Here is a 15061-nt window from a genome sequence, read left to right on the forward strand (position 1 = left end):
ATTCATTCAGTAGGGAATATTAATATGGCGTGTGGAATTTTTACAAATATGTTGTGACAACTATTTTATTTTATTTTATTTCAATATATGAAGTTTATTGTCAAATTGGTTTCCATACAATACCCATTGCTCATCCCAAAAGGTGCCCTCCTCAATACGAATCACCCACCCTCCTCTCCCTCCCACCCCCCATCAACCCTCAGTTTGTTCTCAGTTTTTAATTGTCTCTTATGCTTCGGTTTTCTTCCACTCTAACCTCTTTGTTTTTCCTTCCCTCCCCCATGGGTTTCTGTTAAGTTTCTCAGGATCAACATAAGAGTGAAACCATATGGTATCTGTCTTTCTCTGTATGGCTTATTGCACTTAGTATCACACTGTCCAGTTCATCCACGTTGCTACAAAGGACCAGAGTTCATTCTTTCTCATTGCCATGTAGTACTCCATTGTGTATATAAACCACAATTTCTTTATCCATTCATCAGTTGACGGATATTTAGGCTCCTTCCATAATTTGGCTATTGTTGGGAGTGCTGCTATAAACATTGGGGAACAAGTGCACCTATTCATCAGTACTCCTGTATCCCTTGGGTAAATTCCTAGCAGTGCTACTGCTGGGTCATAGGGTAGGTCTATTTTTAATTTTTTGAGGACCTCCACACTGTTTTCCAGAGTTGTTGCACCAATTTGCATTCCCACCAACAATGCAAGAGGGTTCCCGTTTCTCCACATCCTCGCCAGCATCTATAGTCTCCTGATTTGTTCATTTTGGCCACTCTGACTAGCGTGAGGTGATATCTGAGTGTGGTTTTGATTTGTATTTCCCTGATAAGGAGCGACGCTGAACATCTTTTCATGTGCCTGTTGGCCATTCGGATGTCTTCTTTAGAGAAGTGTCTATTCATGTTTTCTGCCCATTTCTTCACTGGGTTATTTGTTTTTCAGGTGTGGAGTGTGGTGAGGTTTTTATAGATTTTGGATACTAGCCCTTTGTCCGATATGTCATTTGAAATATCTTTTCCCATTCCATTGGTTGCCTTTTAATTTTGTTGGTTGTTTCCTTTGCTGTGCAGAAGCTTTTTATCTTCATAAGGTCCCAGTAGTTCATTTTTGCTTTTAACTCCCATGCCCTTGGGGATGTGTCGAGTAAGAGATTGCTACGGCTGAGGTCAGAGAGGTCTTTTCCTGCTTTCTCCTCTAGGGTTTTGATGGTTTCCTGTCTCACATTCAGGTCCTTTATCCATTTTGAGTTTCTTTTTGTGAATGGTGTGAGAAAGTGGTCTAGTTTCAACCTTCTGCATGTTGCTGTCCAGTTCTCCCAGCACCATTTGTTAAAGAGACTGTCTTTTTTCCATTGGATATTCTTTCCTGCTTTGTCAAAGATTAGTTGGCCATACGTTTGTGGGTCTAGTTCTGGGGTTTCTATTCTATTCCGTTGGTCTATGTGTCTGTTTTTGTGCCAATACCATGCTGTCTTGATGATTACAGCTTTGTAGTAGAGGCTAAAGTCTGGGATTGTGATGGCTCCAGCTTTGGTCTTCTTCTCCAAAATTACTTTGGCTATTCGGGGCCTCTTGTGGTTCCATAGAAATTTTAGGATTGCTTGTTCTAGCTTTGAGAAGAATGCTGGTGCAATTTTGATTGGGATTGCATTGAATGTGTAGATAGCTTCGGGTAGTATTGACATTTTGACAATCTATTCTTCCAATCCATGAGCATGGAATGTTTTTCCATTTCTTTATATCTTCTTCAATTTCCTTCATAAGCTTTCTATACTTTTCAACATACAGATCTTTTACTTCTTTGGTTAGATTTATTCCTAGGTACTTTATGCTTCTTGGTGCAGTTGTGAATGGGATCAGTTTCTTTATTTGTCTTTCTGTTGCTTCATTATTAGTGTATAAGAATGCAACTGATTTCTGTACATTGATTTTGTATCCTGCAACTTTGCTAAATTCATGTATCAGTTCTAGCAGACTTTTGGTGGAGTCTATCGGATTTTCCATGTATAATATCATGTCATCTGCAAAAAAGTGAAAGCTTAACTTCATCTTTGCCAATTTTGATGCCTTTGATTTCCTTTTGTTGTCTGATTGCTGATGCTAGAACTTCCAACACTATGTTAAACAACAGCAGTGAGAGTGGACATCCCTGTCGTGTTCCTGATCTCAGGGAAAAAGCTCTCAGATTTCCCCACTGAGGATGATGTTAGCTGTGGGCTTTTCATAAATGGTTTTTATGATCTTTAAGTATGTTCCTTCTATCCCAACTTTCTCAAGGGTTTTTATTAAGAAAGATTGCTGAATTTTGTCAAATGCCTTTTCTGCATCGATTGACAGGATCATACGGTTCTTATCTTTTCTTTTATTAATATGATGTATCACGTTGATTTGCGACTGTTGAACCAGCCCTGCATCCCAGGAATGAATCCCACTTGATCATGGTGAATAATTCTTTTTATATGCTGTTGAATTCGATTTGCTAGTATCTTCTAGAGAATTTTTGCATCCAAATTTATCAGGGATATTGGCCTGTAGTTCTCTTTTTACTGGATCTCTGTCTGGTTTAGGAATCAAAGTAATACTGGCTTCATAGAGTGAGTCTGGAAGTTTTCCTTCCCTTTCTATTTCTTGGAATAGCTTGAGAAGGATAGGTATTATTTCTGCCTTAAACGTCTGGTAGAACTTCCCTGGGAAGCCATCTGGTCCTGGACTCTTATTTGTTGGGAGATTTTTGATAACCGATTCAATTTCTTCGCTGGTTTGGGTCCGTTCAAACTTTCTATTTCCTTCTGATTGGGTTTTGGAAGCGTGTGGCTGTTTAGGAATTTGTCCATTTCTTCCCAGTGTTCTAGTTTGTTGGCATATAATTTTTCATAGTATTCCCTGATAATTGTTTGTATCTCTGAGGGTTTGGTTGTAATAATTCCATTTTCATGATTTCATGATTTCATGATTTTATCTATTTGGGTCATCTCCCTTTTCCTTTTGAGAAGCCTGGCTAGAGGTTTATCAATTTTGTTTATGTTTTCAAAAAACCAACTCTTGGTTTCGTTGATCTGCTCTATAGTTTTTTTAGATTCTCTATTGTTTATTTCTGCTCTGCTCTTTATTATTTCTATTCTTCTGCTGGGTTTAGGCTGTCTTTGTTGTTCTGCATCTATTTCCTTTAGGTGTGCTGTTAGATTTTGTATTGGGGATTTTTCTTGTTTCTTGAGATAGGCGTGGATTGCAATGTATTTTCCTCTCAGGACTGCCTTCGCTGCATCCCAAAGCTTTTGGATTGTTGTATTTTCATTTTCGTTTGTTTCCATATATTTTTAAATTTCTCTCTAATTGCCTGGTTGCCCCATTCATTCTTTAGTAGGGTGTTCTTTAACCTCTATGCTTTTGGAGGTTTTCCAGACTTTTTCCTGTGGTTGATTTCAAGCTTCATAGCATTGTGGTCTGAAAATATGCATGGTATGATTTTAATTCTTGTATACTTATTAAGGGCTGTTTTGTGACCCAGTATGTGATCTATCTTGGAGAATGTTCCATGTGCACTCGAGAAGAAAGTATATTCTGTTGCTTTGGGATGCAGAGTTCTAAATAGATCTGTCAAGTCCATCTGATACAATGTATCATTCAGGGCCCTTGTTTCTTCATTGATCATGTGTCTAGATGATCTATCCATTTCTGTAAGTGGAGTGTTAAAGTCCCCTGAAATTACCACATTCTTATCAATAAGGTTGCTTATGTTTATGAGTAATTGTTTTATATATTTGGGGGCTCCTGTATTCGGCGCATAGACATTTATAATTGTTAGCTCTTCCTGATGGATAGACCCTGTGATTATTATATAATGCCTTTCTTCATCTCCTGTTACAGCCTTTAATTTAAAGTCTAATTTGTCTCATATCAGTATGGCTACTCCAGCTTTCTTTTGACTTCCAGTGGCATGATAAATAGTTCTCCATCCCCTCACTCTCAATCTGAAGGTGTCCTCAGGCCTAAAATGAGTCTCTTGTAGACAGCAAATAGATGGGTCTTGTTTTTTTTATCCATTTTGATACCCTATGTCTTTTGGTTGGCGCATTTAGTCCATTTACATTCAGTGTTATTATAGAAAGATATGGGTTTAGAGTAATTGTGATGTCCGTAGGTTTCATGCTTGTAGCGATGTCTTTGGTACTTTGTCTCACAGGATTCCCCTTAGGAGCTCTTGTAGGGCTGGTTTATTGGTGATGAATTCCGTCAGTTTTTGTTTGTTTGGGAAGACCTTTATCTCTCCGTCTATCCTAAATGACAGACTTGCTGGATAAAGGATTCTTGGCTGCATATTTTTTCTGTTCATCACAGTGAAGATTTCCTGCCATTCCTTTTGGCCTGCTGTTTCAGTAGAGAGATCAGTCACGAGTCTTATAGGTCTCCCTTTATATGTTAGAGCACGTTTATCTCTAGCTGCTTTCAGAATTTTGTCTTTATCCTTGTATTTTGCCAGTTTCACTATGATATGTTGTGCAGAAGATTGATTCAAGTTACCTCTGAAGGGAGTTCTCTGTGCCTTTTGGATATCGATGCCTTTTTCCTTCCCCAGATCCGGGAAGTTCTCATCTATTATTTCTTCAAGTACACCTTCAGCACCTTTCCCTCTCTCTTCCTCCTCTGGAATACCAATTATGCGTAGATTATTTCTCCTTAGTGCATCAGTTAGTTCTCTAATTTTCCCCTCATACTCCTGGATTTTTTTATCTCTCTTTTTCTCAGCTTCCTCTTTTTCCATAATTTTATCTTCTAGTTCACCTATTCTCTCCTCTGCCTATTCAATCTGAGCCGTAGTTGTCTCCATTTTATTTTGCAACTCATTAATAGCATTTTTTAGCTCCTCCTGGCTGTTCCTTAGTCCCTTGATCTCTGTAGCAATTGATTCTCTGCTGTCCTTTATACTGTTTTCAAGCCCAGCGATTAATTCTATGACTATTATTCTAAATTCATTTTCTCTTGTATTGTTTAAATCATTTTTGAGTAGTTTGTTAGCTGTTGTTATTTCCTGGATGTTTTTCTGAGGGGAATTCTTCCGTTTCATCATTTTGGATAGTCCCTGGAGTGGTGCGGGACTGAGGGGCACTTCCCCCGTGCTCTTGAATAACTTGCGTTGGTGGGCGGGCGCAGTCAGACCTGATGTCTGCCCCCAGCCCACCGCTGGGGCCATAGTCAGACTGGTATGTGCCTTCTCTTCCCCTGTCCTAGGGGCAGGATTCACTGTGGGGTGGCGTGGCCCTTCTGGGCTACTTGCACACTGCCCAGCTTGTGGTGCTGGGGATCTGGCGTATTAGCAGGGGTGGATCGGCAAGGTGCACAGGGGCGGGAGGGGTAGGGTCAGCTAGCTTTTCCTTTGGAGATCGGCTTTGGGAGGGGCCCTGCTGCACTGGGAGGGAGTCAGACCCGCTGGAGGGATGGATCCCCAGAAGCACAGCGTTGGGTGTTTGTGGGGTGCAAGCAAGTTCCCTGGCAGGAACTGGTTCCCTTTGGGATTTTGGCTGGGGGATGGGCGAGGGAGATGGCGCTGGTGAGCGCCTTTGTTCCCCAACAAGCTGCAGCTCTGTAGTCTGGGGCTCAACAACTCTCCCTCCCGTTGTCCTCCAGCCTTCCTGCTCTTGGGCAGAGCTGTTAGCTTATAACCTTCCAGGTGTCAAGTCCCTCTTGCTGTCGGAACACACTCTGGCTGTCCCCTCCGCTTTTGCAAGCCAGACTGGGGGGCTCTGCTTGGAAGGTGGGCCGCCCCTCTGCCCTGGCTCCCTCCCACCAGTCGGTGGAATGCGCACCGCCTCCTGCCTCTTCCTACCCTCTTCCGTGGGCCTGTCGTCTGCGCCTGGCTCCGGAGACTCCGTTCTGCTAGTCTTCTGGTGGTTTTCTGGGTTACTTAGGCAGGTGTAGGTGGAATCTAAGTGATCAGCAGGATGCGCAGTGAGCCCAGCATCCTCCTACGTGCCATCTTCTCTCTCTCTTTTTAAAAATAAATAAATAAATAAATAAATAAATAAATAAATAAATAAAATAAAAATTAAAAAAATGACAAACTATTTTAAAAAAGAACATACATATAGGAAGTTTTGGAGTCTCTGGTGATATTGTGACCCTGCCATGCCAACGTTGGACTAAAATGCTATGATTTCTTTCACCCTAGGGAAAAAAAAACTTCTATTTAATTTCATTGAAACACTATAATCATGGTTGATTACTAGTAAGACCAACAGCTACAAATACAATTCTAGTTATGTGGTACACCGTTACCTAAAAGGAAGTTAAGTGAAATTTTCAATATTCCTATGATAGGGCATAAGAAAAATAACATTTCCTCTCCCCAGATTAAGTGAATGTAAAGAACCAAGTATGAGGATAAAACCTCATTCATTTAAGATGGCAGGTAATGCCACATTTATGAAGTTTTGGAGAGTTTATACAGGGCAAGGATGCTGAGGCATCACTTTAAAAGTTAAAATATTGCATCTTGTACCATCACCATACACTAAGAAGAAAGCTTAATGTCTGGTAGTCCTCTCCAAGTTCGCAGTATATTCCAACTTGTATATATTACTTATTTATTGATTGACATGAGGCTTCCAATTTTGTGAACTTAGTTCAGGAAAGACATCTTTGCAGATCTAGTACAGAGTAAATGCAGTCTTACTACTAAGGCCATATATCCAGGTACATCCAACAGTATTAGAGTTACCTAGCTGGAAATAGACCTTTTATAAGTTATGCCATATCCTAACAGAATCACAATGTAGTTTCATAGGATTATGTAGCATGGCTCTGCCATGTGCAACAGAGAACTATATATGAGTTGGAAATCAGCTCGTGGCATTCTACTATGCCCCAGTAGATATGGACCACCTGATCATGGCACTTCAACTGACTATAGGGATGGAGCTGTCCATCATGCTTTGTGTCATTTTATATTAAGACTGATTAGAGAGCATCACAATTTTTAGATTGTATCCTGCTATCTTGATATGGCATCTTCTAGAACGTAGTGTATGCTCTTACTTAATGGCATTATATGTATTCTTTTTCCCAGTAATAAGATTCTGCAGGCTTGGGAGCAAGGATATTCCTCATATAGCTTCAATCCCTGTAAAACACTTGTACAATTTATGCTTTATTTTCCCACAACTTCATGCTCTCTAGTTCTAGAAGAACTCCTTTCACCAAGGACACAGTAAGATTTCCATTAACTTTAGGCTATTGCTGCTACTCATTCACTTTGCATTTTTCTTTCTAAGAGACGTGAAGGCAAGGAAAGGTGTCACCATCTTGTAAAGGGTAATTTACTGTGATCATCAGAAGAGATAGTACTGCTACTATACAGTAATTAAGAATGGTCATGGAAGATTTTTTTAAATCTGAATTGAAATATGGAATTGAACTATTGTACTTCTCAAGTGAAAAAAATGCATTGGAAGGTATTACAGAGATGATAGTGAAGAGGAAAAAGATTCGTGAACGTGAAGGCATAGCAATAACATTATACAAAATTAAACATGAAGAGGATAAAAATAATTTTTATTATACAACTCTCTTTAAAAGGTAAATGATAGTACACAGTGAATGTAATAACAATATGTTGTTGAATGTACTATCTCAATAGGTAATAATACTCATTAATATAAAACAGCACAAACAGGCAAATGGAAGTACAATGTTATAACTTTCTTATATGATACCTGGAAATATGTAATATTGAATTTAGACTGTGATACATTAAAATGTACAGTATGTATTATCACCCTAAAATAAACACTAAAGTCTTCAAGAAAAGAGATAGCTAAGAGGTCAAGATTATTACTATGAATAAATTGAACTCAATAATAAATATAAACAAAGGAAATATAAATAACACTCAGTGTTCAAGAAAATACATAAATAAGACAAAAGTGGAAAAAACAGATGAAACAAATATAAAATAAAAAGATGGTCAATTTTAACTGAACTGTGTCTATCTATTATCACGATATCTGTAAATGACCTAATAACCTATTTAAAGGCAGAGATTATTGTATTGGTTAAGATTTATGTTACATACAAGAAACTGTATTAAAAATAAAGAGCCATACAATGAGAAAGAATGAAATATGGCCCTTTGTAGCAACGTGGATGGAACTGGAGAGTGTGATGCTAAGTGAAATAAGCCATACAGAGAAAGACAGATACCATATGTTTTCACTCTTATGTGGATTCTGAGAAACTTAACAGAAACCCATGGGGGAGGGGAAGGAAAAAAAAAAGAGGTTAGGGTGGGAGAGAGCCAAAGCATAAGAGACTCTTAAAAACTGAGAACAAACTGAGGGTTGATGGGGGGGGGGGGGTGGGAGGGAGGGGAGGGTGGGTGATGGGGATTGAGGAGGGCACCTTTTGGGATGAGCAGTGGGTGTTGTATGGAAACCAATTTGACAATAAATTTCATATATTGAAAAAAATAAAAAAAATAAAGAGCCATATAGATGAAGAGTAAAAGGATAGTAAAAGAAATACTATGTTACTATATTAATATTTAACCAGACTGTGTTGTCTCTATTTAATATTATATCTTAACAAATTACCCCAAACTTAATGACTTAAAATAGCAAAACTTTATTCTCATACAATTCTTTAAGTCAAAAGTCTGATCCAGCTCTCATTGGGCTATACTCAGAGAGTTGGCAGAGTTCCATTCCTTTCCGGAGACTATAAGAGTATCTGTTTCCTTCCCTTTTTCAATTAAACCAAAATGAAGCAGAGAATGTGAAAAATATAAATAAACATAAAACATGTGACAAGAAAGAAAATTTTAATCCAGTCTATATCAATGATAATCCTATTATGTGTCTATCATTTTTTCATGACTATTGTCATGCATTTACACACACACACACACACACACACACACACACATACACATACAAACCCTAAAAGACGTCATACCATTTTTTGTACAGTGTGCAGTACATATATATTTACATATATCAACATATTTGACAAGCTACCACATTTCTCTTTGTGATATTCCAATGTACCAATTAATAAAATCTCTGTGCCTTTGTACTAGTCATCTTCTCTGTCTAGAATTTTCTGTCCCTGGGAAATTGCACAGGTATTTCTCTCAAGTCACCTGGATATCAGCTAACTACCACCAACAAGACCTTGCTTAACAACCAAAAGCAAAGTAACTTCCATCTCCTGTCAAACTCTATCATGGCAGTATTTTTCACTTGCTTCAGAGCACTATCTCTCTTGGATATTATGGGGTTTTTTTTGGGCCAATTTAATACTTTAATCTGTTTTTATCTATTTCAATATAACCCCAAGAGACCTAGAATCTTACCTGCCTTATTCACATACCTAAAATAGTGCCTGAAAATTGGAATTGCTTAATAAATTCAGTATTTCCTAAAATGAGTGACTCACATAGTACACTAATAAATAAATGATTTAATTAATTCCAACTGAACTTTCTCCTTTGTTGCATGTCTCACTCTTCTATTCCATTCAGCAAACCATGTGACGACTCAGTAACCTCCTCATGGAAGCTTTTACCTCCTGGTTGCGAAGGGTATAAATCACAGGGTTCATCAAAGGAAAGATCACTGTGTGAAAGAGGGAAACCACTTTGTCGGCTGGGAAAGCTCTGAAGGGACGAGTGTAGATGAAGATGGCAGGTCCAAACATGAGAAACACAATGATAATGTGTGTGGTACATGTGGAAAGAGCCTTGTGTTTGCCTTCAGAGGTGTGTCCCTTCACACGATAGAGGATGACAGCATAAGAGGCCAGAAGCCCCAGGAAGCACAGCAGGGTAAGCAGGCCACTGTTGGAGACCATCAGGAGCTCCACCACAAAGGTGTCTGTGCAGGCCAGCTTGATGACCTGTGGCACATCACAGAAGAAGTTATCCAGCTGGTTTGGGCCACAGAAGGGCAAGTGGAGAATAAGGGCTACTTGCACAATGGAATGAGTAAAGCCCCCAAGCCACAGAGCCAACAGCAAGGCATAGCAGATTCTAGGGTTCATAACAGTGGTATAGTGCAAAGGATGACAAATGGCCATGTAGCGGTCAAAGGCCATCACAACAAGAAGGAACATCTCCCCTGCCCCAAGAAAGTGCAAGAAAAAAAGCTGAGTGATGCAGCCCCTGTAGGAGATTATTTTCTTCTCAGAGAGGAAGTCCATCAGCATCCTAGGGGCCACAATGAAGGAGTAGGATGCATCCAGGAAAGCCAAGTTGCCCAGAAAGAAGTAGAGGGGGGCTGTGAGGCCAGCGTCTGATCTGATGGTGAGGATGATGAGTAAATTTCCAGGGAGGATGATGAGGTAGAAAACTAAGACTAGCACAAAGACCAGAAGTTGAGCCTGTTGAGACTGGGTGAGACCAAGGAGGATAAATTCTGTCACCACTGTGTTGTTCTCCCTCTCCATCTCTCCTCTGTCTGCAACATAACAACAAAATATTATCTGGTATAACCACCTTTTCATCTACTCCATAGCTCTTTTCAGATAAAAGCATTTACCACTTCCAACACTTGCCTAGCAGAAAAAAACACATGCCTGTAATTGTCTTATGTCTTGAGTTGACCTTTCTACCCTTCATTTCTTGATTCCCCCCTAAGCCATTGTTCTTATAACCACTCTCATTCCCATTTAACCATGAGCTTCTATGTAATGTGCTCCTCTAGGACTCTGGGCTAGTTTGCTTGAGGTATAGTTGAAATTTCCTCATTAAAAAAACTTTAATCATTATGAAATTTGTCAGGCTTGTTGTTCTTTTGGTTAGTGGTGGTGCACTGTCTCTAATGTTATAATAGTTGCTGGCTTTTGGTCACTTCTCATTCCCACAGACCAAAGTACTTTGGCAAATTCTTCTTTCATTTCTTTCCCGTAGACTCCCTAGTTCTATGCCTTCTTTTCTAAATGTGTTTCTTACTTGTTCTGCTTTGGTGTCCTTGTGCACCTTTATTCCAAAATGGTTTAGGGTCTCAAACAAGAATCCTACATTCTCCTAACTTAGAGGTTTTCCCCTACTTACCCTCTTGGTTGGTCCCCATCCTGAATGTACTACATACCCTGTTCTTAAATCCTAATTAATACTAACCCAGTTTTATTTGCTCACCATGTATCTATAACCTCCTTTTCCCTCAGATCTCAGAATGGTAGGCAAATGACATCCTTCCCACAAATATTTTCATGTAAAACTTATCATAATATATAAAATATTTTCAATATCTCAACTAATAAATCAAAGCATGATAGAGTTGGAATTGTCCATATAGAACATAAAGTATGATGTACTCATTGGACAGATGAGAAAAATAAAGGAATTGTAGTTAAGATTTTAATTTTGCAGCAACTTCTTCATTCTCATTTGCAAGTAGAGTAGAAAAAAAAAGAGGTATGTATTTCTTAGTTTAAACTTATTAGTACATTATTAATCATAGTCTGTAAATTGGTATTACTTAATTGTAATATTGCTTGCATAAATATTTACCCTTTCAGGCTGTAATCTGTTCTAAATAAGAACTCTACTTAGAATTACATTTGTGGTTGTCTTCTAATTTGTATGTTACTATAATAGTAGAAACATACTTTATAAATAAATACTCATATATTTTGATATCTCTAGATGTTTGTTGGCACGAATGACTTAAAAACGGAAGATTGCTAATTGTAACAAAATATTATAATGTGACATATAACAATATTTACCTTGATTTTTTAAATTTTTTTTTAATGTTTATTTATTTTTGAGACAGAGAGAGAGCACAAGTGGTGGAGGGGCAGAGAGAGAGGGAGACACAGAATCTGAAACAGGCGCCAGGCTCTGAGCTGTCAGCACAGAGCCTGATGCAGGGCTCGAACCCACGAGCTGTGAGATCATGACCTGAGCCGAAGTGGGATGCTTAACCGACTGAGCCACCCAGGCACCCCTCCCTTGTTTTTTAATTACATGCAATAGTTGTTTTTAAAAAATACTATGGATACAATGGAATATAGTTTGACAATAAGAAGGAATGATGTATTGCGACATGCAGAAACATGAATGAACTCAAAAGCATTATGCTATGTGAAAGGAACCAGTCACAAAGGACAGCATATGTATAATTCAATTTATGAAAATCTCCAGACAAGGCAAATCGTTAGAGACAGGAAGTAGAAGAGTGGTTGCCTAGGACTACGATGCAATGGGGAGTAACTGCTAATATGAGTTTTCTTTTTGGGGTGGGGAAAATGCTCTAAAATTTATCATGATGATGATGATACTTTCATAACTCTGTAAATACATTTAAAACCATTGAATTATGCTCTTTAAATTTTATGGTATGTTGATTATATTTCAATAAATCATTTTTTAAGTGCCAGTAGATGTGGTGGGAAAAACTGGAGAGAGAAAAATTCCCAATTGAAATTTGTCACGAATTTTTGATAGCATCCCCAAAAGAGAAGGTAGGAAGAGAGGGAGAAAAAGGAGAAAGACTAAAGAAACCTTAAGAAGTCCATAAAGAAACTCATGGGACACTTAGGCAATATACTGGTGTTTTAGGGCACAATTATTAGGAAACATCAGAACCTCTGATGTTCTATGTGATCAGTAACATTTGTAACTAGCTGCCAAATATTATAGAAAAGGAATTTATAACATGTGTACACATATTTGTACATACAGATACATGTTCACATAGGTATCAACACACACATAGTGAATTTGAGAAAGCAAACAAATGAACAAAGGGGAAAAAAGAAGGAGAGAATGAGAGGCAGTCTGAGAAACAGACCCTTAACTATAGAGAACAAACTGATGGTTACCAGAAGGGGATGGGGGTGGGTGGGTTAAGTAGGTGATGGGGATTAAGGAGTCCACTTAGTGTGATGAGCAGCTGGTAGTGTGTGTCAGTGTTGAATCACTATATTGTACACCTGAAACTAATATTACAGTGTATGTTAATTAACTGGTATTTAAATAAAAACTTAAAAGAGGAAAAAAAAATATCTTTGGTGTCCTTGAAATTAACTTAGAAGTTTCCTTCTGTCTTTTACCCATGTGGATGCCTATTGGTCTCCACCTTTATTTCTTACTCTGCCTATACAAACCTGCTCTTAGGAAAGTAAGTCCATAGCACCCTCTGACTATTTAGGTTTTGGGCATTCCAGGTAATCACTTACAGTAATTTCATGCTTTTGGGGGGTTGACATTTCAAGATACAGGGAACACTCTGAGAGTTACAGTCTCCCACTCTTTTTCTGCTTTTATTTTTCCAGTATCCATCTCTAATCCCTGTTACTAATAGATGGACTTGCATATCACTTCATGTCTTTAATCCACTTTCTTCTCCCATTCCCATTTATATACCTTCTATTCCCGTGATTCTCAAATTGTGCTCATCATAGACACTGAGGACAGACATGCATCCAACGGACATTACTCTGCATAAAATGGATTCCTGAAAGAAAAAAAAAAAGCCCCAGACAAGGATTCTCACAGGCGCAAGCTTTTGTTGTAGTCAGATAAGGCAAAGAAGTATTGTCAGTGTAGGCTAAGACACAGACCTGAATGTTTTCATCACCCCTTTCCTTCCTTAATAAAAAAAAACACATCTGGCATTTTAGTGCATCTTTAGATGCACAGATAGAGAGGGTGCTGATACCTGGCCCTCTTCCTCAGAGTGCAGACACACTGCCTCCACAGGTCACACTGAGCATGCCTGGACTCCTCCTGGAGTCAGGTGTTTGGGGACCGGTCACCTTCCTAGCATCTCCTTCATCTCTCCCCATGCATTTTCTCTTGCTCCTTTCTAAACGTTTCATATTTATCCATTCTCTTCCTACTAATTCTCTTTTATAGACCCACTTTCTCGAATATTCTTTTTACATTTGCCTTATTTTATTTTTCCTGTGGTTTCTCTCCACAGAGCCCTTGCTTTTCCTTCTTCATTACTTTCTTGTCCTTCCCTTTCTCTCATTTGCCCACATTCTTTTAGTCTTAATGTATTTTCACTTTGTTTCATGCACACATTCTACATCATTACTTTCAATACCTGTCTTTCCATTAATTCTGAGACAGTAGATTGCTCCAAGGTAGAAGGAGTATGGTAAGTGCTTCCTAAGTGTTCCATTCCAGTGGATTTTTCAACAGATTGAAAATACTTAACTTGCTCTTCACTGCTAAGACTTTCTTCCTGAACATTAAACTTGCTGAAATTTACTTCGTCTCAAACATTCATTAGTTACTTCATGTTGTCTCAAATATTTTGTCTAACTCATTATGATAAAAATAAAGTGATTATCTTTGTGCTTTGAAGTAAATCCCCTTAAAACCACCCCTGCCAATATGAATCCATTTAATGAAAGTTTGAAAATGACATTGTGTTTTCTGATACTATATTCATAACATTTTCAAATTATTAAAATACACTCTTACCCATTTCTATGAGTTTTGAAAACTGTGAATCGAACCGAAGAACATAAAATATATTTAATCAATACTAAAGTTGAGGATTATATAAAACTTTATTCAACTGCACAAGTCTTCACCCAAACAATTGCTTATCAAATCAATGAGATGGCTACATTGGATGATGGAAACCTCTATTGTCCTTTAATATTTTCATGTTTTAGATAGTGTCATGAATGTTACAGATAGAACCCTGTTTGGGAATTATTCTATTTTATTTAAGTTACTATAACTACAATTTGGTAGCTATAAACCTTATGCAAATCATTTAGTCTTTTAAAATCTGATTTTTTTTTAATCTATAAAGGAGAAATAATATATCCACTCTTTCTACTGTGCAAGGTAGATATGAAGATCAAATGAGTTGATTAGTAGGCATATCACATCTACACAAACTGACCTGAGAAAGCACTCAGTAGGTAAACAAATTCTAGTAAAAAATGGTAAGTGGACCCTGTGTTAGTAGATTTTTGTGTCATTGTGCTAGAGTTAATCCCAGAGAGGGTGACTGCTTAAATGAGTCATTTCAAGGTAAACACTTATGTTGTTTCAAGGAAGGGTGCAAAGTTTTCTTACCTAATTCAGCTAGGATTGTGAA

At 38.2% G+C, this 15061-nt stretch overlaps 1 protein-coding gene across 1 annotated transcript; it reads right to left on the reverse strand.

Moving 5' to 3' along the window:
* Positions 1 to 9509: 9509 nt before the first annotated feature.
* Positions 9510 to 10436, reverse strand: LOC106969861 (olfactory receptor 4N5). Its single transcript, XM_015066389.1, has one exon. The coding sequence runs from the start codon at positions 10434 to 10436 to the stop codon at positions 9510 to 9512; it is 927 nt and encodes a 308-aa protein (XP_014921875.1).
* Between the last annotated feature and the right edge of the window lie 4625 nt (positions 10437 to 15061).

Source organism: Acinonyx jubatus, chromosome B3 (assembly GCF_027475565.1).
Source record: "Acinonyx jubatus isolate Ajub_Pintada_27869175 chromosome B3, VMU_Ajub_asm_v1.0, whole genome shotgun sequence".
In the NCBI taxonomy this organism is placed as follows: Eukaryota; Metazoa; Chordata; class Mammalia; order Carnivora; family Felidae; genus Acinonyx; species Acinonyx jubatus.

Excerpts from the sequence above, each read along its gene's own strand:
- LOC106969861 (XM_015066389.1), bottom strand. The coding sequence starts at position 10,436 with ATGGAGAGGGAGAACAACACAGTGGTGACAGAATTTATCCTCCTTGGT.